The sequence below is a fragment of the Globicephala melas genome, chromosome 20 (genome assembly GCF_963455315.2).
Source record: "Globicephala melas chromosome 20, mGloMel1.2, whole genome shotgun sequence".
Classification (NCBI taxonomy): Eukaryota; Metazoa; Chordata; class Mammalia; order Artiodactyla; family Delphinidae; genus Globicephala; species Globicephala melas.
The window spans coordinates 47,145,046-47,166,526 of NC_083333.1; the positions used below are offsets into that span (position 1 = coordinate 47,145,046).

The 21,481-nt window shown below is 43.0% G+C and overlaps 2 protein-coding genes across 3 annotated transcripts in view; one reads left to right on the plus strand and one right to left on the minus strand.

Annotated features, from left to right (window-relative positions):
• Positions 1-21,481, plus strand: part of ACACA (acetyl-CoA carboxylase alpha) — a 272,141-nt gene that overhangs the window by 9,384 nt on the left and 241,276 nt on the right. The window lies entirely within an intron of this gene.
• Positions 6,648-21,325, minus strand: C20H17orf78 (chromosome 20 C17orf78 homolog). Its single transcript, XM_060290739.1, is given in 9 exon segments — positions 6,648-7,691; positions 10,646-10,768; positions 11,368-11,492; positions 12,467-12,616; positions 15,340-15,418; positions 15,420-15,625; positions 16,980-17,036; positions 18,255-18,332; positions 21,241-21,325. Coding segments are annotated over 9 exon segments (981 nt in total). The 3' UTR covers positions 6,648-7,613.

Consider the following 21,481-nt stretch of genomic DNA (forward strand, 5'->3'; position numbering starts at 1 on the left):
ACAGAAATACATTACAAACAGATGAATACCATGAAGGAAATGTGCACTATAAAAGGGTATAATGGGGGATCCTGGTGGAGTCTGGGAGGTCAAAGGGGACTCTTCTTTTTTTGGCTGTGCCCCACGGCTTGCAGAATCTTAGTTCCCTGATCAGGGATTGAAGCCTGGCCACCGCAGTGAAAGTGCCGAGTCCTAACCACTGGACCGCCAGGGAATTCCTAAGGGGGGGATCTATTAAGGAGGTTCTTTTGAGCGAATATCTGAAAGATGAGTAGGTGTTAAATAGGCAAATAGTGAAGGAAGGGGAGGGTGGGATGAGGGAGTGGAAACAGTGTTCCAGGCAGAGGGGACAGTGTAGACCCTGAGAGAAGGAAGAAGGAAGCTAGTCCACTCTGGCTGAAGCTAGAGTAAGGGGAAGAGTGAGGAGAGATGAAACTGGAGAGGGGGCAGGCTAGACTAGCGAGGGCCTTGACAGTCTTTAAAAATTTTTTTTATTGTGGTTTAGTTGATTAACATTGGCAATCATATTAAGCATTTTGGGTTTCGTCCTGATAGCAGTAGGAAGTCACTGATGTTTTTTAGCAGAAGAGTAACGAGATCTAATGTGCACTGGCGAAAGCTCATTCTGGCTGAAGGGTGGAGAACTGTGTGCAGATTGAAGCAAGGTAGGAGAGTGGCGGCGGGGAGACAGGTTCAGGGGCTGTGGTAGTTCAGACCTGTGAGATGCTCCCTGGCCTACCTGTTTCCCAGAGTTACTTTAGCAGGAGACAAAACTTTTATTCTTACTGTACATAGTAGATGTGCATTATGTGTTAGCTCTTATTATTATCTGCAGTTAGAGATAAAAGGCTTAAAATTAATCCACCAGGAAGAACGAGTATGTTGGAGTGAAAGGATTTCATGGAAAGGTATAGATTCGGGAATCAGGTGATTTCCTTTAGATGGGAAGGAGGGAGCTAAAAGGGTAAACAGTGATACCACAGCAGAAAGGAGAGGAGGCCAGACAGAAATCTCTAATGTGATGCTGCTCTGGCACGTGGGCTGTCTGTTCTGCCAAAGTTCATCTTCCCTGTGCTTTAGACACTCCTTTAGACAAATAAATATGTTAGGCAAAGGTACTTTATGGCTTATTCTGGAGAGCTGGAAAATAGGCCCAGGAGTTTAGATATTGCTACAGGTTGCACTTCTTTTCAACACCATGGAGTCATTATAAATGCTTAGGAGAGCAATATCTGAATAAATCACTCTGCAATTAAACCTGTGCATTACTTAGCTGGTTTAATTTCAGAATAAGACAATAACAGATACTAGCAGTTTTTTGAGAGCTGCTCATTTCTCTTCCTGCCATAAAGAATTGAATAGGGTTGGAATAGGCTGACAACCCAGCTACCTTATTTTGTCACATATGTGTTGACAAAGCAGAGTCCTTCAAGGTGGGAGTCCTTGAAGTCCTTCTAAGGAATAGGTTCAGTTTCCTGGGACTTTGAAACATAAGTCCAGTAGCTTTTTAGCCATAGAAGTCAAAATGAAAACAGAATCTTGGAGCCAGAAGGCACTCCCAGAGCTTCAGAGCCTGGCAGGTGTTTATTTATGTGTAAATCAGCTTTGAGGAATACGTTTTATATTAGAAATATACTTTTGATAGTAAATGTTTCAAAGACAGAAGATTAGTATTCGGGAATATCGCCAGGAATACAGGACTTCTACAACTCAATAAAAAAGGCTAACAACACAATAGAAAAAAGGGAGAGGTTATAAGCAAGCAAGAGAAAACCTGAAGGCAAATAGATATATAGAAAGATGCTCAACCTCACCATTAAGCAGGAAAATGCACATAGGAACTACAATGACACAGTACTTCATAGCCATCAGACTGGCAAAAATTTTAAAGTCTGAGATTTCCAAGTTAGGGAGGAGGTGGATCTGTAGGGACTCTCTTTACTGCTGGTGAGAATGTATTTGCTACAAACAATTTGGAGGACTATATGCAGTCTAGCAAAGTTGATGGTGTATGTACCCTCCAACCCATGAATTCTACTCCTTGGCATATGTCCTAGACATAGACATGTCCAAAAAAAGTTCATTGTAGAAGAAATAAACTGCTGATATTATATGTATAGTTTATAAGTCTTCAAAATAGTGTCTCTCATGTTGGATGTTTGATTCCTCAAGAGAGCAATAAAGACTTTACCCTATAACCTGTGCTGTTTATTCTTCTTTTCCAGTACATTAGGGAGCAGAAGTGACCTGAATAAGTCCTTGGCGAGTCTTGTGGGCATCATCTTATTCTGTGGAGTCCATGACACTATAGCCCTAAACATGTTCTTTGCCACCCTAGTTCAAGTATTAGAATATAGACTTTAAAATAGGACAGAATTTGGCTGCTATGAATTATTTTTTTCCTTTGGGGCAGTATTACAGGCTTCACATTTGTTTATATTTAATTATTTATATGCACTGCTTTTTTCAGAGGATGACTTTAGCAACTTTAGCCACTGGGTGGCGCAAGTTCATAAGAGTCTGGTGAAAGTTTTTGTACTACAGACGGAGGTGCACCAAGCAAGGGAGGGTCAGCCTGTGAGAAGCCTTCTGGAGATTGAAATTTATGTCCTATAGACATGGATTCAAGGAGTGCAGATTAAGAGACATTTTTTGTATTGGATCACTGGCAAGTCGGGTCAGTGAAAAGGGGAAAGAAAAAGAAGGAAAGGAAAAAGAAAAGTGTTGAAAAAAAAAGCATTGGAATACGGAGAAGGAAGAGAAAGATGAAGAGACAAAGAAACGTGAGAGAAAAGAATAAGTCTAGAGAGATGAATTCAAGTGTTATCAACAATTGCAGGTTGGGCCCTCATTGGTTTGCATGCACCTGGTAACCAATAGCAACTTTGATGTAAAAGTAAAGGTTACCTCATTTTCTTCTAGAAAGTCAGTTATGCTACCCTCAGCTATCCATTTAGTGGTGTGACATCGTCAGTAATTTGTTTGAATGTCTACTATGAGCATGGTGCTTTGTCGAATACAAAGTAATGTAGAGAAGTAAAAGTTAACACAGACAGAACAGGCTTCAAGCAGAAGAACTAGGAAGTATACATAAAAAGAGCAACTTGAGGCAGCATGAGGGCCAGGTGTGAACTCTGGGAAAGGAATCCTTTCTGAGAATGCAGGGGAAGAGTGGAGGCAGGAGGGGAGGATCAGAGTGTAAGGGGAGGAAGGCCCGTAAGACCATCAACCTGAACAGGGCAAAACAAAGAAGGGCTCCTGACTGCTAGTCCTAAGTACACATAGCAACTCTTCCTTGGAAAATGGCTAGTTTGGGACATAATGTAGGAAAAGTGCTCTAGGTCAGAATCTACTGGACTGTGCTTAAAGAGTCTCCAAAATAAGAGGGAGGGAGGGGTGGGGAGAAAAACGTGTAGGGCTAGAACCACCTTAGGTCCCTCTCTGGTTAGTAACCCCTTGCACTAGCCTGGGTGTGCAGAGAAAGAGGGTTGCTGGCAGCCTGCTCAGGCCTGTCAGAGACCCAGAGAGGCCTAGGTCACTTTGCTTTTTTTTTTTTTTAATTTTATTTATTTATTTTTGGCTGTGTTGGGTCTTCGTTGCTGCGTGCGGGCTTTCTCTAGTTGCGGCGAGCAGGAGCTACTCTTCGTTGTGGTGCGCGGGCTTCTCACTGCGATGCTTCTCTTGTTGCGGAGCACAGGCTCTAGGCACATGGGCTCAGTAGTTGTGGCTCGCGGGCTTAGTTGCTCCACGGCATGTGGGATCTTCCCAGACCAGGGTTCGAACCCGTGTCCCCTGCATTGGCAGGTGGATTCCTAACCACCGCGCCACCAGGGAAGCCCAGTCACTTTGATTGTTGAAATCACAGGTAGATCTTAAAAAATGAAGAAATGGCAAAACAGAAATATAAAATTGTGTATTTTAAGTGCTTCCTTTGAATAAAGTCATGCTTTTAACACATGCACAAGTACAACTATTTACTGAATGTCATTTTGCAATACCATCACAAGTTTAAATTGCAGGTGTCTGTGAATGTGCTTTCTCTGCCCTAAGCAGCTACCTCCTTTAATCTTTGGGCCTATCAAAAAGTACTGGGGTGACTCAGACTCTTAAAAAAGGTAGAATGACTTTCAGTCCTCTCCAGCCTAAGACTTGAAAAAAACACAACTTCATACTTGTGCTAACTGGAAATATGGTAGTAATATATTAGCCAAGAGAGGGAGACAGGTTTAAAATGGTATGAAGAGTATGGTGGTGTTTGTGTAACATATGTATCTTTTTATGTATATGTGTATATATTTATAATCTGTAAAGAGATGCATCAAAGTGTTAGTAGTGGTTATCTCTGGGAAGAAGGATTAGCTATAATTTTTTTCTTTTATTCTTTTTACTTTCCAGTATTTTCTAAACATTTTGATAATGAGGATGTACTTTAATAATCAGAAACACAATGTGTGGTAACTTAATGAGAAAGAATTTGCAGTTAAAAACCTTGCTGACTAGTCACTTCCCAGAGGAATAATTGGCTCCCCATAGAAATGGCGTTTTATCAAGTTGAGTCTATAGCTCAGTCTATAGTGGTGACAGGGAGTATTGTGCCCTGCTGTGAAGTGATCTGCAGAGAACAGACTTGAGGACACGAGGCGGGGCAAGCTGGGACAAAGTGAGAGAGTAGCATTGTCATATATACACTACCAAATGTAAAATGGATGGCTAGTGGGAAGCTGCTGCATAGCACAGGAAGATCAGCTCAATGCTTTGTGACGACCTGGAGGGGTGGGATAGGGAGGTGGGAGGGAAGCTCAAGAGGGAGGGGTTATGGGGATATATGTATACATGTAGCTGATTCACTTTGTTGTACAGCAGAAACTAACAACATTGTAAAGCATTTATACACCAATAAAGATGAATGAATAAATAAATAAATAAATACAGAGGATGCCTATAGGGAAAAAAAGAATAAAGGTCACTTCCCAAGGTCCACGTGGGAGTTCTCCCTTCTCTTCCGCTCTCTCTCTTATCTTTTAGTTTTCAAAGATCTCCACTGGTAAGAGAATACGATATTCAAAATTGTTAACTGATTAGGGAGTCAGAAAATCCTCAAAGGGACCTTGCTTTGGCTGGGGAAACAAGTCCCCAAAGCAAAATAAACAATTTCCATTCCATTGGTGAATCTCTATAAAGAAAGGTCACTGTACATGTTACCCAAATTATATTCTTGCAGTAGACCTAATGAGTGTAGACTCTGCCACAGGTTTTATCTCCTGTTTCTGGACTAAAGGAAACGACATTCTCTGGTGGATAAAGCCTGGGAAGGTGGGGATGAATGTAGGTATCAGTCTTAGACCAAGAGCTTTAAGTATGGAATGTTTTTAATCATCCTCCCTAGTGGTCTTGAGGAGGAGCGGGTTTTTTTCCCCCTATTTCATGGTTAGACTGAGCCACAGATGGCAGGATAAACTGGAGGTGATGCTGTGAATCAGTGGAGGGTGATACTCATTTATTCAAATGCCAGCCTCAGTGGTCTTGCCTCTCCGCCTAACATATTTTCAAAGCATGCTCTGTGGAACTTTAGGGCACCTAGAGGATCTCTAGGGCTTCCTTGAAAATTATCATCATCCATGCTTGGTTCCATCTCTTCTAGGGTTAGCTTGAATATCAAATCAGGGCTTAAGGCTAGATGTTGTACCTTTTTGGACAGTACTTAAAGTGAAAGAAAGGAGGATATGATTTGTATATGTTGTTGTTGTTACCAGAGAATTAAGAAAACAATTACTTAGGAATAGGCACATTTCACCAAAATGAAATGGAATGGTTTCAGACGCATGAAAAGAATCAGGACAACACCCTTTGTATCCCTCATGCCAGTCCCTTTTTCACTGAAGCTCTATTTCAAGGTCAGCTGTTTCATGCCACCATCATAATAAAAACATTTCCAAAATGCAGTTTTTAGAACACAGGTTTGAGTAGTAATTTTGAATTTGTAAGATTAGTTGGGGACTTCCCTGGTGGCACAGTGGTTAAGAATCTGCCTTCCAATGCAGGAAACATGGGTTCAAGCCCTGGTCTGGAAAGATCCCACATGCCGTGGAGCAACTGAGCCCGTGCGCCACAGCTACTGAGCCTGCGCTCTAGAGCCCACAAGCCACAACTACTGAGCCCGCATGCCTAGAGCCCATGCTCTGCAACGAGAAGCCACCATGGTGAGAAGCCTGTGTACCGCAATGAAGACCCAATGCAGCCAAAAATAAAAAATAAATAAATAATTAAAAAAAAGATTAGTTGTTGCAAAAATTCATTGTTAGGTAATACTCAATTAGCTTAACATTGAAAGTATTGATATATTAGTTGACAGTTTTTTACTTAACATGTTCAGAAAATTTCGCAAGTAGGACAATTTATAATGGTAAAACAAGTAGAATATTCTTTGATACACAAAATAGATTGTAGATGTCTCGTTTCATTGTAAAAAGTCATATGCATTGTAATCCATAGTTTTTTGAGTTTTATGAAAAATTGCAATGTATAAATAAAAATCTAATTTCATAATAAATTCTATAAACTGAGCCTTTCTTAAACTATCTCTTAGCTGAGGTAAGGGAAAGGAAGAAACCACAGCTAAGAAATACAGTAAAATATTGCACTGAGTATTAAAATAAAAAGCAGCTGTTTCACTTTCTCACCAAACTCATTTAAGTAAGTCAGACGTGACTTAGAGCCATGCCTCTGTGAGAAGGAGCACATAATCATGTTGCTCTGGAATCCTTGTTCAGAATGTCTGCGGCTCACTGTGATGGTAAGGTATAATGTCAGACCAACTTTAGGAATTCTGGATTATCAGCAGACCTTGTCTGGATCCTATTTGATTCTGCTTGTTTGCTTTTGTCTTTTGGCTGTGCTGCACAGCTTGCAGGATCTCAGTTCCCCGACCAGGGATTGAACCCAGGCCACAGCAGTGAAAGTGCCGAGTCCTAACTACTAGACCACCAGGGAATTCCCAGTCTGGATCCTATTTGTACGCAGTCCCTAAGTGCTTTGGGGATGAGTCACGAGGAGGACTTTTGGAACGCTTAGGGTCACGTTCCCTTTCCCAGTGTGTGGAGGGCTGCATATAGTGGCAGAGGCTAAGTCATAAAGCCCTATGAATGCCAGCCTGGGAAAACAGGAGCCCCACCCTCAGCTGGCTGAGAGCCAGTGCGCGTGAGGTCAGCAGAGAGGACAATCGAGGACTTGGTGAATGTGCCACACCAAGGGCTGCTTTGCTCAGTTCCTTGGAGGCTGTGTTTAAACCTTTTGTCAAAGAGAGTAATGGGTCCATTCATAGTGCTCAGAGGGAAGACTTTTTTTGTTTTCATTTGATGGGGTGAAAAAAATATCCATTTTTTGTGGGATTACCAAGTGAATTTCAGAGGCTTGTGGCTAAGTCAGTAGCAAAGGCATGAGAGTAACTCTGGAGCCCAGGCTTCCCCCTCATTGGCCTGGCATTACTGTCTGATCGTAATGTCCCTGCTGAAGATACGAGGGTAGGATTAGCAAGAATCTGCCCATACTGATTAATAGTAGGGAGAAGACAATGTAGTATCTTTCATTCAGTGTGTGAGGCAGAGCAGAACTTTTCAGAAGTATGTCTCATGGACCACAGTGATCTCTGCAGCTTTCTTGGGGCTTGATGATTTGGGAGCATCTTGTCCAACCTAGAGATTGAAAGGAAATATGAAAGATAAAGAAGGATGCAAATGGGTCTTTCTTAATGTACCAACAAAGAGATAGCTTAGTACTAAACCCTGTGCACACCATTTCGCCTTTGTTACCCATCGATTCTAGGAAAATTTATTGTGCTTTACACTGCGAAAGTATCAGCAAAGTGCACTTATGTATGAGAACCTACAGTTTGTTGAAACCAATAACCTCCTAATAAACAGCCCAGCCACCCCTTGTTTGACCGATTTGCCTTGAATGGAAAGGGCCCTGGATGTGCAGCTACTTTGGATCCCAGATGCACAGGGATTCGACTTCATTCCTGGAATCAGGCCCAAACAATCTCACTCTGTTTGAGAAGGGGCAAAGATCTGGGTCAATGTGGACCAAATATTTTTTACTAATCCCATTCCACTCTCATTATACTGTGCCCCACCTGATTTTGTATGTACTTTCTAAATGCTTAACTGTTTATGAACATAGACTCTAAGCCTCTTGAAGGCAGGGAACTTCAGTTCAAGGCTTTCAGTAAAATTTTGTGGAAGAGATGAATATGCCAATAAATCCAGTATAGGAATTAAAAGACCTGAATTTTAGTTCTGTTTCCACTAGGTGTGTGACCATGGGAAAGTCAATAACCTTTCTAAGCCTTAGTTTAAGTATCAGTAAGATGTAGATACCCACCCTAGCTACTTCCCAGGATTTTTATGAGGCTCAAATGAGGCAGTGGGTATAAAATTTCTTTTTTAAAATTAATTCCTTTATCGTTTAGTATCTTATTTTGTTCATGGGAGAAATTCAATCAGAGTTGCTGTTACGTGGCTTCTTCTAATTCTGGACTAGACTTTTTAGTCCCCTTCAGGCCTATTTCTTTCAATGTTCAGTAGAAATGATAATGTTGATTGGATTAAAGAACTAAAAATACACTAAATTATAGAATTATACTGATTTACCTGGGCTCATCATCTAACATTAGCAGAAACAGGATTATAGAAAATATTAACCTAGACCAGAGATGACAAATAAGTTGGCATTGGATACCTAAAGCACTGTGATAAAAAAGATTGATGCCATGCCTGGGTGGAAAGAGTGCCATGCTTGATTTTTTTTTTTTTTTAAATATTTATTTATTTATTTATTTTTGGCTGTGTTGGGTCTTCGTTTCTGTGTGAGGGTTTTCTCTAGTTGCGGCAAGCGGGGGCCACTCTTCATCGCGGTGCGCGGGCCTTTCACTATCACGGCCTCTCTTGTTGCGGAGCACAGGCTCCAGACGCACAGGCTCAGTAGTTGTGCCTCACGGGCCTAGTTGCTCTGCGGCATGTAGGATCTTCCCAGACCAGGGCTCGAACCCGTGTCCCCTGCATTGGCAGGCAGATTCTCAACCACTGCGCCACCAGGGAAGCCCCATGCTTGATTTTTTTTAATTGAGATTTAATTTTCATATAACATTGTGTAAGTTTAAGGTGTCCAGCGTGTTGATTTGATGCATTTGTAAATTGCAGTGTGATTACCACGGTAGCTTTAGCTAACATCCCATCACGTCACATAATTATCATTGCTTTTTTGTGGTGAGAATGTATAAGATCTAGTCTCTTAGCAATTTTGAAGTATACAATATGGTGACTATAATCTCTATGCTGTGCACTAGACCTCTGGAATGTATTCATCTTCTAGTTGCACTATGCTTGATTATTATTATCATTATTATTTTTTGGCTGCATTGGGTCTTCGTTGCTGCACACGGGCTCTCTCTAGTTGCGGTGAATGGGGGCTACTCTTAGTTGCGGTGCGCGGCTTCTCATTGTGGTGCCTTCTCTTGTTGTGGAGCATGGCTCTAGGTGCGTAGGCTTCAGGAGCTGCAGCACATGGGCTCAGTAGTTGTGGCTCACGGGCTCTAGAGCGCAGGCTCAGTAGTTGTGGCGCACAGGCTTAGTTGTTCTGCGGCATGTGGGATCTTCCAAGACCAGGGATTGAACCCATGTCCCCTCCATTGGCAGGCGGATTCTTAACCACTGCGCCACCAGGGAAGTCCTCTACTTGATTATTGATATGTGCGGTTGACATGGAACTAAAGAGTGTGTCCCATCCTGGACTATATAATCTTTGAGACCCATTCTCAGTGCTGTAATTCTACAAAAGTGGCCACCTTCTTTAATTTAAAAAAGTATTGGAGACCTCATCTCTTTGTTTCAGTGGGTTTTTAGATGTAGAGAAGGTACCCATCACTTTCTTGTAGTCAAAGGCTGAGTCCATTCCTGGTGGGAAAACTATTTACAGCAGCCATGCTGAGCCGGTGGTGTGGTGTCTGACTTACACACTAAAGTGCAATATGGATTTATAATCCTGCCAGGAAACCCCAGGGCAGGGAAGAAAGAAGGTGCTTTGCCAAGTATTCAGGCTGTGTTCAAGTGTGGTGGTTCCTGAACTGTGTTGTATGTCAGAGTTACCCAGGGGCAGGGATGGAGACATAGGTTGTGGGCTCTGAAGCTCTTACAATTTCAGGGACCCTTTTTAAAGAAAAAGAATACAGATTTTAAAAATACAAAATTGGATTCAAAGCCTTTGTGCAGGTCCCGTGGGTCCTGAGTTTAAGCTTCATTAATTTCACAGTAAAACCACCTCTACTTAGGGAGCTTGTTAAAAATCTAAAAAAAAAACCACTTCTCTGGTGGTCCAGTGAAAAAAAATCTTAAAAATAAGATTCCTGGTCCCACTCTAGCCATTCTGATTTATTATATCTGATGCCCATAAATAGCTATTTTCAATAAGTACCCTATTGTATTATGACCCTGCAGATGTTAAGAAAACAGTAGTACAAATACCTGCCCATTTCCTGACACATAAAAGAATTACCCACATTTGCTGCATAATTCAAGCAGCTTCCTGTCTCCCAGGATTTATATATTAACCCCATTTTCTCTAGGCAAATGACAATAGCCATACAGAGAACACTTTCCTTTTTGGGCTGAGAGTCAGTCTGGGATTCAGCTACACCAGGTTGCTGGCCTTCCTTTCTTTGCCTTCTCCACAACCTCTGGCATTGGCATAGCTCTCTGGCTCCTAGGCATTGACTCTGAAGGGAGAAAATGACCCGGTATTAACTTCAGGTGGCTGCTGTGCATCTGATTATCTTCCAAACCTCACATCAGGCCATTTAAAGAAAATCATCTCTCTTGTTTTTTTTGGCTGTGCCACACGACTTATGGGATCTTAGTTCCCCAGCCAGGGATCGAACCCGGGCCTGGCAGTGAAAGCATGGAGTCCTAAGCACTGGACCTCCAAAGAATTCCTGAAAATCATCTCTTCTAAGGAAAAAGAAAATATACATTCCTATTGGCTCTATCCTCCCTAGAGAATGCACAAGTACAGCAGAGGAAAGGAACTTGCATTTAGCAAGCACCTCTACGTGCCAGGAGCCTTTCCCACAGAATCTCCATTAAACTTCATAACCACCATGAGAGGCAAATATCATTAGTCCCATTTTAAAGATGAGGCAGCTGCAGTTGGAGAAGGCAAACAACTTTCTCAAAGCCACTCAGCTAGTGAGTGTAGAGTGGCAGGTGTGTCCAGACTCCAAAGTCTGTGCTTTTCTCATTATGCCAGCCTGCCTCTGGGACAGAAGGAGGTCTATTATAGATCAAGCCCAAGGACCCAGTACATCAGCAAACTTACAGGGCATGGGACTTCAAAAATGATGAACACTATAATGGCAATTCCCCTGAACAACAAGGTGACTGCAATCAGAAATTTGACCACGATGCTCCATTTCTGCCTCTTCTCTAGGTCCTCATCTGTGTCTAAAAAGAGAGAGAGGAATAGAAAAGGGAGAAAAGAGAACTTGAGAGAAGGAAAAGATTGACCTTTTGACTTGAAGGTCTCCTGGCTCACAAGACGAATAGGGGCCCAGCCTGATTCAGAGACAGAGGCTGAATTTCCAGTTCAGAGTCAGGAGTGGAGTAGGCATCATGGGCTCTGCTCTAACCTCCTTTGCAGTCTCTTCCCAGAGTCACCTTTACTAGGATTTGGAATTTTTCCATGATCAAGTAGGATTGATTCTTGCACTGCTTTCATGGAAAGAAAAGTTACGCGAGGGAGTCTGTCACCAGCAGCCCTCTCAGGGTCTCTGTCCTTGTGCCTCAACACACATACTGTATGGGATTAGCAAATCACATTTCCTGTGCTCTTCTCAATTTAGTGGGGCATATGAGGGACAGAGGTAAATTGCCATTGTTTTTGGGTCATAAGCCAAATTTGGGGACAAATGGCTCATATGCATCTTGTTAATACTAATCTCCTATTTACGTTTCTCCTGTTGGAACTGGGATGTAACCCAAACTGAAATCTTACAGAATTTGAGTCCTGGCCAATTTAGGGAGGGCTCTTTGTAAAAACAATGCAGATGAAAACATGCTTCTTGGTTGTTGTCATAACTGTAACGAGTGCTTAGAGTTTAAATGTCGCCTCTCTATTCACATGATGGCTGGAATTACCCACCACACCAATACCCTTTATGCTGTCCCCGAATCTGGCTACAGGGTGAGCTCAACTTGTGTGGAGGTGAAGGATTATTAATAGTGTCAAGCTACAAACATTTCTGGGACCTTCTTTATAGAGAAGCTGATTTTTTTTCCATAAGAAATGGAGTGATTTTCTAATGCAAACTGTGTAACTTCTCAACCTCCAGGAAAATCCTAGGAGACCCGGGCAGGTGTTGGGACTGAAAATGTTTCTTTTTCTTTCCGTTCTTGTCTTACCTCTACTTATTCTGTACCTTGTTTCAGAGGACTAGAAAAATCATCAATCCTTGTAGTTTTCTCTCCTTTTTTCCCAGGAGTTACGAAGGTGGTAGTGGTGGGAAAAGTCTCTGATGAAGCCCCCATCACTGGGTAGACCTTACACTGGGAGATCCCTGGTAAAAAAGCTATAAAACAAGAAAGAAACAATGAAAGGACAACTGAGAAAACTTTATCCTGCCTTTGATTTTACCTGACAAAACCCTAGCTCTACCCAGCTGATATGAACTTCTAACTGTGGCCCCATCAATCTGTCTATAGGTTTAAATTGTGGGCCTTAATAATGCCAAAGAATAAATGAGGATAGAGATACTAATAAGATATGGATTAAATTCCCATGGCGCCTTTGACTAATGTACGTTCAGAGTGAAGGAGTATGGCCATACTCGTAAGGGCATAACGATAATAAGGATGGAGGGTGTAGCACCACTGAAAGTTTCCTTCTTTAAAAAAGATGGCTCCAAAGTCCAAGGAAGAACATGAAGTAGCATAATTTGCCTTAATGACTGCGGCAGGTCTGTCTAGTGGAGTCTAAGTCAACGACTTTGAGAGAGGTTTGGGGAAAGGGGGAGCTGGAAGAAGGGGAGACCTCCCAGCTTCATGTCCCCTCAATTTCATTCTTTCAGCAAATATTTAAAAATGAATATCTAGTATGTGCCAGGGACTGCTTCCGTACTTTGGATATATCAGCTGGGTACCCTCTACCATGGGAACAAGCAAGGAGGAAGGAGGGCTGAGGGGGGACTGGGGGAAGCAGACAATAAGTACAGTAAGTTTTATGGTTTGTTAGAAGGGGATAAGTGCTACGAAAAGAAACAAAGTAGAGAAAGGTAAGGGGGCAGTCGGAGGGGTGCGGGTGGGCAGTGGTTGGGCGACCTACAGGATAGGCTGGTTTCATTGAGAAGATGAGAATTGAGCTGAGACTTGAAGGAGGTGAGGGGATTAGCCAGGCAGATGCTGGGGAACTAGGCAGAGGGAACAGTGTAAAAGCCCTGGGGCAGAGTGTGTCTGGCATGTTTTCGTCTTAGAGGAAGAGCACGGAGGCCAGAGAGATTGCAGTGGAGTGAGCAAGGCGACAGTCATAGGAGATGAGGGAGTTTCTGAAGGAAATGGGTCCATATCACTTAGGGCCTTGTAGGCCAGTTTGAGGACTTTGGTTTTTGTTCTGCTTGAAGTGGGGATCCGTTGCAAGTTTTTGCGCAGAGAAGTGACCGGATGGCTTTGTTTTTAAAGGATCAGTGGGTTGCTGAGTTGGAAACAGACTGTAGTGGGGGGCCTGGGAGAAGCAGAGTAACCTGTTAGGAGGCTCTCGCAGAATCCAAATGAGAGATGATGGTGACTCAAACAGCTGTGGAAAAGATGGGGTGCGGACGGATGCTGGCTGTGGTCTGGAACCACCTTCACCTGCCTCCCGAATTGATCTAATCCAGTTCCGACAGTGGTTCCTATTCTATTTTTAATGGCCTCCTGTCATTGCCTATTAAATTGAGATCTGTACGTCCTACTTGACTTTTCTGAATTATTCTCCCAGGTCTTAAGTCTGTGTGAAAATGACAGTTCTTTACCTCAGAGGCCAGTGGGCACAGTACCAGGTACTGTACACAAATTATAGGGGAAGTAGTCCTTGATTTGTTTAATCAGGAAGACAGTGTTGGCAAAGGTAAGCAGAGACAAAGAGCCAACAAGCTCGAAAGGAAAAACAAGAGAATTATGCGGCATTTTTTTCAGCATAGTGCCAGTCAGTTCTCTGAAGTGACAGCATATGTGTTTCTGCGTCAGATGAGATGAAGATAAATCTCACTTTGGAAAAGTAACATATAAGTTCTCTGAGTTTTGGTTTCCTTATCAGCAGGATGGTTATAATAAAATAATTCTTGGTCTACCTATTTCACAGGAGTGATGTGAAGATCGGAAACAAAAATGAGAAAGCAGGTGTGAGAAACACTTTGCAAACTGAGTGATATTATGATTGAAAGAGGAGGAAAAACCTAGAGATCCTGTCTCTGCATAGAGGAACTGTGCCCTCTAGCCACAGGGATAATGGGATTTCAGTGCGGCATGTCTTCCCACCTCCTGGGAGCCACTGTTTCAAAATCTACTTAATAGGCTTTTCATCCGTCAGTGTAGTTCCAGTTCTGCCCAGCTTCTAAATTAATGTCCATCCCTGTTGGCAGCTCATCTCTTAGGTCTCATCTGCTAGGTAACTGAGTATTAAGGTGGAGCAAGTTTGTAAATACAAGCAGTCTATTCCCAGTGCTGATGGAATTGCAATATTAGCTTTTCTTTGGCTAAGAATATTTGAGCAAGAATTCCCCCACTTTAAGGAGGTCTACAAGAAATGCAAAGTTATGAAATGGATAATTTAGGGGATGATGCTTTATTGCAAAATAATTCATTTTAAATGGGGAACATTAGGTACATTATATTTAAGTGGAAATCTCCTTTAGAGATTATTCTGTAATAATACTAGCAGGTTGAAAGGGCTATTTGAGAGGCCTTACATATTGATGTTGGGCTTACATATCTAGAAATTAGATCATCTTGTCAAATCTCTCATCTGTAGCTATGGAAACTGAGCATTGGAGAAATAAACACTTGTTTGATGTTATTTCTCTTGTATGCCACAGTTTCTCATGGGGTAAACAGACCATAGGAATCAGTTCATACTAATCAAATTCCAAAGAGCCTAATCCATGCACTAAAATGACATTTTAAAAATTTACATAGATTTGCCTAAAGAGAGAGAGGCTAATCCATTTCCTTGAGGCTTTAGCTGCCATTAAGCTCTACCTGCCTCCAAGGACGTCAGCCAGAAGGCAGCGCCTACCTCCATCGCATTTTCCAAGGTCACCTTTGCCTGTCACAAGGGATCCAATCTGAACCTTGGATGTGAGGGTTAGGTGACAGCTCGGTGGGGGGCAGTGCTGTTTCTGCGGGGAACAGCACGACTCTCAGGTTCTTCTGAGTGTGCTTGACCTTTCGCCTTTTTTCCAAATATACAAGGTTGACTTTCACTTTGCTCCTAGAACCAAGACACTGCAAGGTAGCCACAGCCTGATTTAGGATGAATGTGGGCGATTTGGCTTCTGTCCGAGCTTCTGGAAGGAGAAAAGCCAGGTAGGAAAATGAAGCCAGTTCTTAATCTGAATGGTGCCCAGCCAGCCCACTTCTGTTCATGGCCCACTGCTGTACTTTCTTCTCTTTTTCCTTCAGTTCTTCCTCAGCATGTTTCTATGTACTAAATATACAAGCCCTGCCCTTCCCCCTTCCTGCCGTGGGTCCCATGAAGATTGGTGACTGCAGTAAATGCAGCCCAGAGAGATGCTCCTAGGTTGTTTTTTCTAACGCAGAGCCGCTTGAGTGCCGCCTCCTTCTCTTTCCTCACCCCGTCTCTTTGATTTATGCAGCCACGGCTTAGGTAACAACAGTTAATTAATTAATTAATTAATATTGTATAAGTGAACATTTTATTTTTTGTTACATGTATCTATTCTTTTTCAAATTCTTTTCCCAATTAGATTGTTACAGAATACTGAGCAGAGTTCCCTGTGCTATACAGTAGGTCCTTTTGGTTATCCATTCTTTTTTGTTTTTTGAAGAACTTTTTGTTTCAGTTAATCAATTTATTTATTTTTGGCTGCATTGGGTCTTTGCTGCTGCATGCGGGCTTTCTCTAGTTGCATTGAGTGGGGGCTACTGTTCGTTGCGGTGTGAGGGCTTCTTATTGTCGTGGCTTTCGCTTCTCTTGTTGCGGAGCGTGGGCTCTTCAGTAGTTGAAGCACGCGGGCTCAGTAGTTGTGGCTCGCGGGCTCTAGAGTGCAGGCTCAGTAGCTGTGGTGCATGGGCTGAGTTGCTCTGTGGCATGTGGGATCTTCCTGGACCAGGGCTTGAACCCGTGTCCCCTGCATTGGCAGGCGGATTCTTAACCACTGTGTCACCAGGGAAGCCTGGTTATCCGTTTTTAATCTAGCAATGTGTACATGTCAGCCCCAAACTCCCTAACTATCCCTCCCCCCCCCACACACACCCTTCTCCCCTGGTAACCGTAAGTTCGTTCTCTAAGTCTGTGAGTCAATAGCAGTTCATTTAAAAATGGGTTTCCAGGGACTTCCCTGGTGGCGTAGTGGATAAGACTCCGTGCTCCGAATGCAGGGGGTCCGGGTTCGATCCCTGGTCAGGGAACTAGATCCCACATGCATGACACAACTAAGAATTCACATGCCACAACCAAGGAGCCTGCAAGCCGCAACTAAGGAGCCCGCCTGCCACAACTAAGACCTGGCGCAACCAAATAAATAAATACATTTTTTTAAAAACACAAGATAAAAATGGGTTTCCAGAAAGCCTCACAGGGGGATACATAGCTTTTAAACAGGATATTTGAGATCTGGGCTCGGATTGGGGGAGACAAGCATCTTTTAAAGGTAAAACTGTTCAGGAATGGCAAAACGATTTTTCAAGGGTCCATTCCCTACCTTGCATTAGCATAGCCCTTTGAGAGGAAGAGACCAGGCAGCAGTTCCACCTGGCAGCTGCTGTCTCTGAGTTCTGGGGGAAAAAAAAGGTCAGGGTTGACTGGGTACTTCTGCTTGAGAATTCCGGGCACTGGAGAGGGAGATACAGAAGAATGCAGTTCCTTCTTATAAAACTTGCACTTGGGGAGATCAGACATTCCCTCAAAAGGACTTCAAGATTTACGTAAGTGGGAGTTAGCCTAGTACAAAGAAAACTGGGCACCAGTCTATTATCCTTAGGGAAAAAGAAGGTAAAAGAGTTAACTAAGTTAATGAAAGACTAACCAACCCATTCCTTCAAACACTGCCTATTATCTCTTCTCCTTCCTGTTTTATCTACCTTCTTGTATTAAAACTTTTGAAAGTTTAATAAGTGTATCGTTGGACAAGATATCTTTCCAGGTTCCCATAGAATGATAGGTTAAATGATAGGTTATAGTTATTTATGCTTTTTGGCACATAACTCACAGGGTGTTGTGAGTTTTCTTCATTTGTTAAATTTGTTACTGCTGCACCTTATGCTGTTTGGTCAGCTAATAACTTTGGTCAGCTAATTTTAGAGATGAACTGTTTAGGACACTTTGAAAAATCATGTCTTTTTTTTTTTTTTGCGGTACGCGGGCCTCTCACTGTTGTGGCCTCTCCCGTTGCGGAGCACAGGGTCCGGACGCGCAGGCTCAGCGGCCATGGCTCACGGGCCCAGCCACTCCGTGGCATGTGGGATCTTCCCGGACCGGGGCACGAACCCGTGTCCCCTGCATCGGCAGGCGGACTCTCAACCACTGCGCCACCAGGGAAGCCCAATCATGTCTTAAATAAACAGTTATCAAAGAGCAGCAAGCGGTGCCATTCCACCCTCACACTACCCTTTCTCAGCTCTTCCCACCCACGAGCATCCCCATCTATTTTGATGTAATGCCTTTAAAAAGGAAGACAACATCTTATGAGGGGTTATGAATTTAGGAGTCTTAGGTGATGACAATACTGAAACTCTGACAGTACTTTGCAGGAAAGAAAGCCATCTAACAGTGAAAGCAATTTTAATGTTAGTTACGTTAACAAAATGGAAGAATGCGTCACACTCTCTGAAGACTTCTTACCAGGAAACAGCTCTCTCTCTGAGTTGAATAACATGGAGAAAGCATCATCTGCTAAGTATTGGCTGTATCTCTATCTGGCGGAATAGACCCCTAAACACTTTCTAGGCTTCTCTTTGGATTTCCCAGAATACTAGGCTAGAGAAGTACTTAACCTTTCTTCTTAGCATCATAGGATGTAATGATTAGGCTGAAAACCAAGACGGTATCCGTGTTAGCTTGGGCACATTCTCCTTGTAGAGACAGTACACTGCTGGTCTGTCACAGCCACCTATAGCCTCGTCTCTAAATTCTTGCACTGCCTGGAACCAAGTTTGACCCTGGGAGAGTCTGGTTCCACCCTAATTATTTTGCCACATTTCCTGACAGGAGACAGGACCAAGTTTGTTTGTTAATGATTGATTCAGAAGATCTTCACCTGACTTCACCGCTGGTGCCGACGTAAGGAGCTGTAATTACCTAGAGCTTTCCCCGGGAGAAAGGATATAAACACCCAGTGATATGCTTTACAAATACTTGCAGAGACACGTAGACATTCGCATACATGCTCACTGACACAGGCACGGCTATTCACACACCGACATAAAGAGATGGAGAGATTTCTATTAAGGAAAGTGATTTCTAGAATAGAGCAGGAAACTAGGACTGAGTGAGTCAGTGAGTTACACTGGCGAGGGCGCTGGACTAGGAATCAACAGAACTGGCTTTCAGTTCAGCCTGTGTGGTTAAGTGCGGCACAGTGAGAAAAACTTCTTGACTTCTATGGATCGCAGTTTTCCCCTCTGTAAATGGAGCGTTCCAACCCAGCGATCTCTAGAATCCCTTCACAGTTATAAACATAAACTTACCTTAGTACGGACATACCTGTCTGGTTTTGCACATTTTCACACTCCCGAATAGTGAAGTGAGTGTAGGTGGACCACGTTCCTATGACTACTGGGCTGAGAGGTTGTGAGGAAGAGCTAAGTACACTAGGTGAGTGATACTGCCTGCAGTTTGGGAAGGCTTTCCTACACAGATAACTGTTGTAGAAGATTTTTCTAAAATTGTATCCTTTAGATTTTTCTAAAATTGTAGACTTTGTGATAGCATAGCTAGGGGGATCATAGCAATAATGAAGATCTACTAAGACCCTCTGAAGTCTCTTTACCCACTGTGAATGTACTTACTCCATTGGAGCCATTATAAGTTTGATTATGGGTAAGAAGGTTCTAGAGGCTGACGCTCTGATAATGATGTAAAGGGAGCTTGATTCAAGGGACTTTCCATAGGATATTTCATGAGGTCTGAGTCAAAACATAATTGAAATACTACCCTGTTTTCCTGACATTTTAATTCAGGTTGAAATCTGGCTAAATTGAGCATGAAGAGAAATCTTGGGAAAACAGAAAGGACAGAGGTGTCACTGAAGGACATGTTTCCTGAAATGTGGACGGAGGGGAGGAACTGCTGAACATGCAGCCACAGTGCCTTTCATTCCTTCCTTCTACAAGTCTTTTTTTTTTTTTTTTTTTGTAGTACGCGGGCCTCTCACTGTTGTGGCCTCTCCCGCTCCGGACTCACAGGCCCAGCGGCCATGGCTCACGGGCCCAGCTGCTCCGCGGCATGCGGGATCTTCCCAGACCGGGGCATGAACCCTTGTCCCCTGCATCGGCAGGTGGACTCTCAACTATTGCGCCACCAGGGAAGCCCCTTCTGCAAGTCTTTATTATGCACCTACTGTGTGCCAGACACTATTCTAGCAGTGAGCAAGGCCAAGTGTGAGTTCATGTGAAACAATGGGAAGCAGACAGTAAACATGGTTGAAAATAAAATAGTACAGAGGACTAACAATAAATAATATACAAATACACATACAAGATAATTAAAGATTGTGACAATCATCATGAAGCAACAAACAGGTGATGAGGTGAAGGAGGAATGACAGAGGACACTTTATTTATTATTATTATTATTTTGGCAGTTTGCAGGATCTTAGTTCCCCAACCAGGGGTTGAACCCGGGCCCTCGGCAGTGAAAGCGCAGACTAACCACTGAAATACCAGGGAATTCCCGGAGGCCACTTTAAGTAGGGTGGTCAGGGAAGACTTCTCTCAGGAGGTGGCATCTGAGCTAAGAAAACCAGGAGAGTGGATGTTCTAGAAGCCAAGAAAGGAGGGTGATTCAAGGAAGGAATGGATTTGTCCACTGGACAAACTGTCCGCTGGATTTGACAATTCTGTAAGAGCAGTTCCAGCGGCATGGTGGAAGTAGGAGGCGGCTGAGAGGGAATTGGAGGTGAAGAAGTGTAGATCATCTTTGAAAGACATTTGGCTATGGAACGGAGGATAGAAGTGAAGCCAGCCGAGTAGAGGTAACATCAGTGCCTCAAATCTTGATTGGTCCAGACCAGCACTGTCTCAGTTGCCTGATTGTCCTAGCAGGGCTGGTGGGCAGAGAATAAAGGGGCTCCACTGCCTTTCCTGGGCTTCATGGTTTTTGCTTACTATTTCCTTAACGTAATTGCATTGTTCTCTTTTCCCTTGTGGTGTCAGACATGTTCCCCTGCTGTCTCTCCGTCTGAAATTTTCTGTAGATTAGTTCCTGGATGCCCTGTTACAGTGCTGCCACCTTGGAGCAGGGGTAGGAAAGGCTGTGAGGGCTATTCTCGTTCTCTGTCACAAGGTGGCAGAAGAGCTCACTCTTCCCAAAAGAGACCTTGTGCTCGTACAAAATGAAGCAGAAGTTTTCTTTTACCCGCTCTCAGACCCTTCCCAAAAGTCAGCCTGCAGGTTGGAGCAGCCATACTGTGGGGTACAGAGAAGTGGGAGAGCTTCATTAACGAGTCAAAATATCCAGTAGTAGAAAAAACAGACCCAGAACTGTTTCTCTACTACTAGACATTTTTTTCTTTCCTGTTACAGACATTTTGACTGGTTTTCTAAGTGTTTGCAGTATCTGTGGAGGAGAGGATTTCTCTCCTGATCTCATTTCCCCACAACAAAAATTTCAAATTTAGGAGGGAAAAAAGCTATAACATAGGTGAGTTTTATGTTGCGTGCAGGTGAGAGATGTAACTCTGGAAGATAGTAGGAAACAGGGTGGGTCTGTGGGAGGAGTACTTAGGCTCTGTAATTGAATCACTTTGAGGAAGTCACTTACCTTCTCTGGCCTCTGTTTCAGTTCCTTTAATGAAATGGTTGGACAGGATGATTTCGGAGGCCTCTTCCAGCTCTAAAATTATCATCTCAATGCCACACTCTGCTACTCTGTCTTTTAAGGGTGTATGTTTTTTATTTGTTCGTTTGGATTTATTTTAAATTCTTTTATTGTGGAATATAGCACACATATAGAAGAGTATATAGGACATAAGCATATTTGTAATAATAATAATAATGTGAAC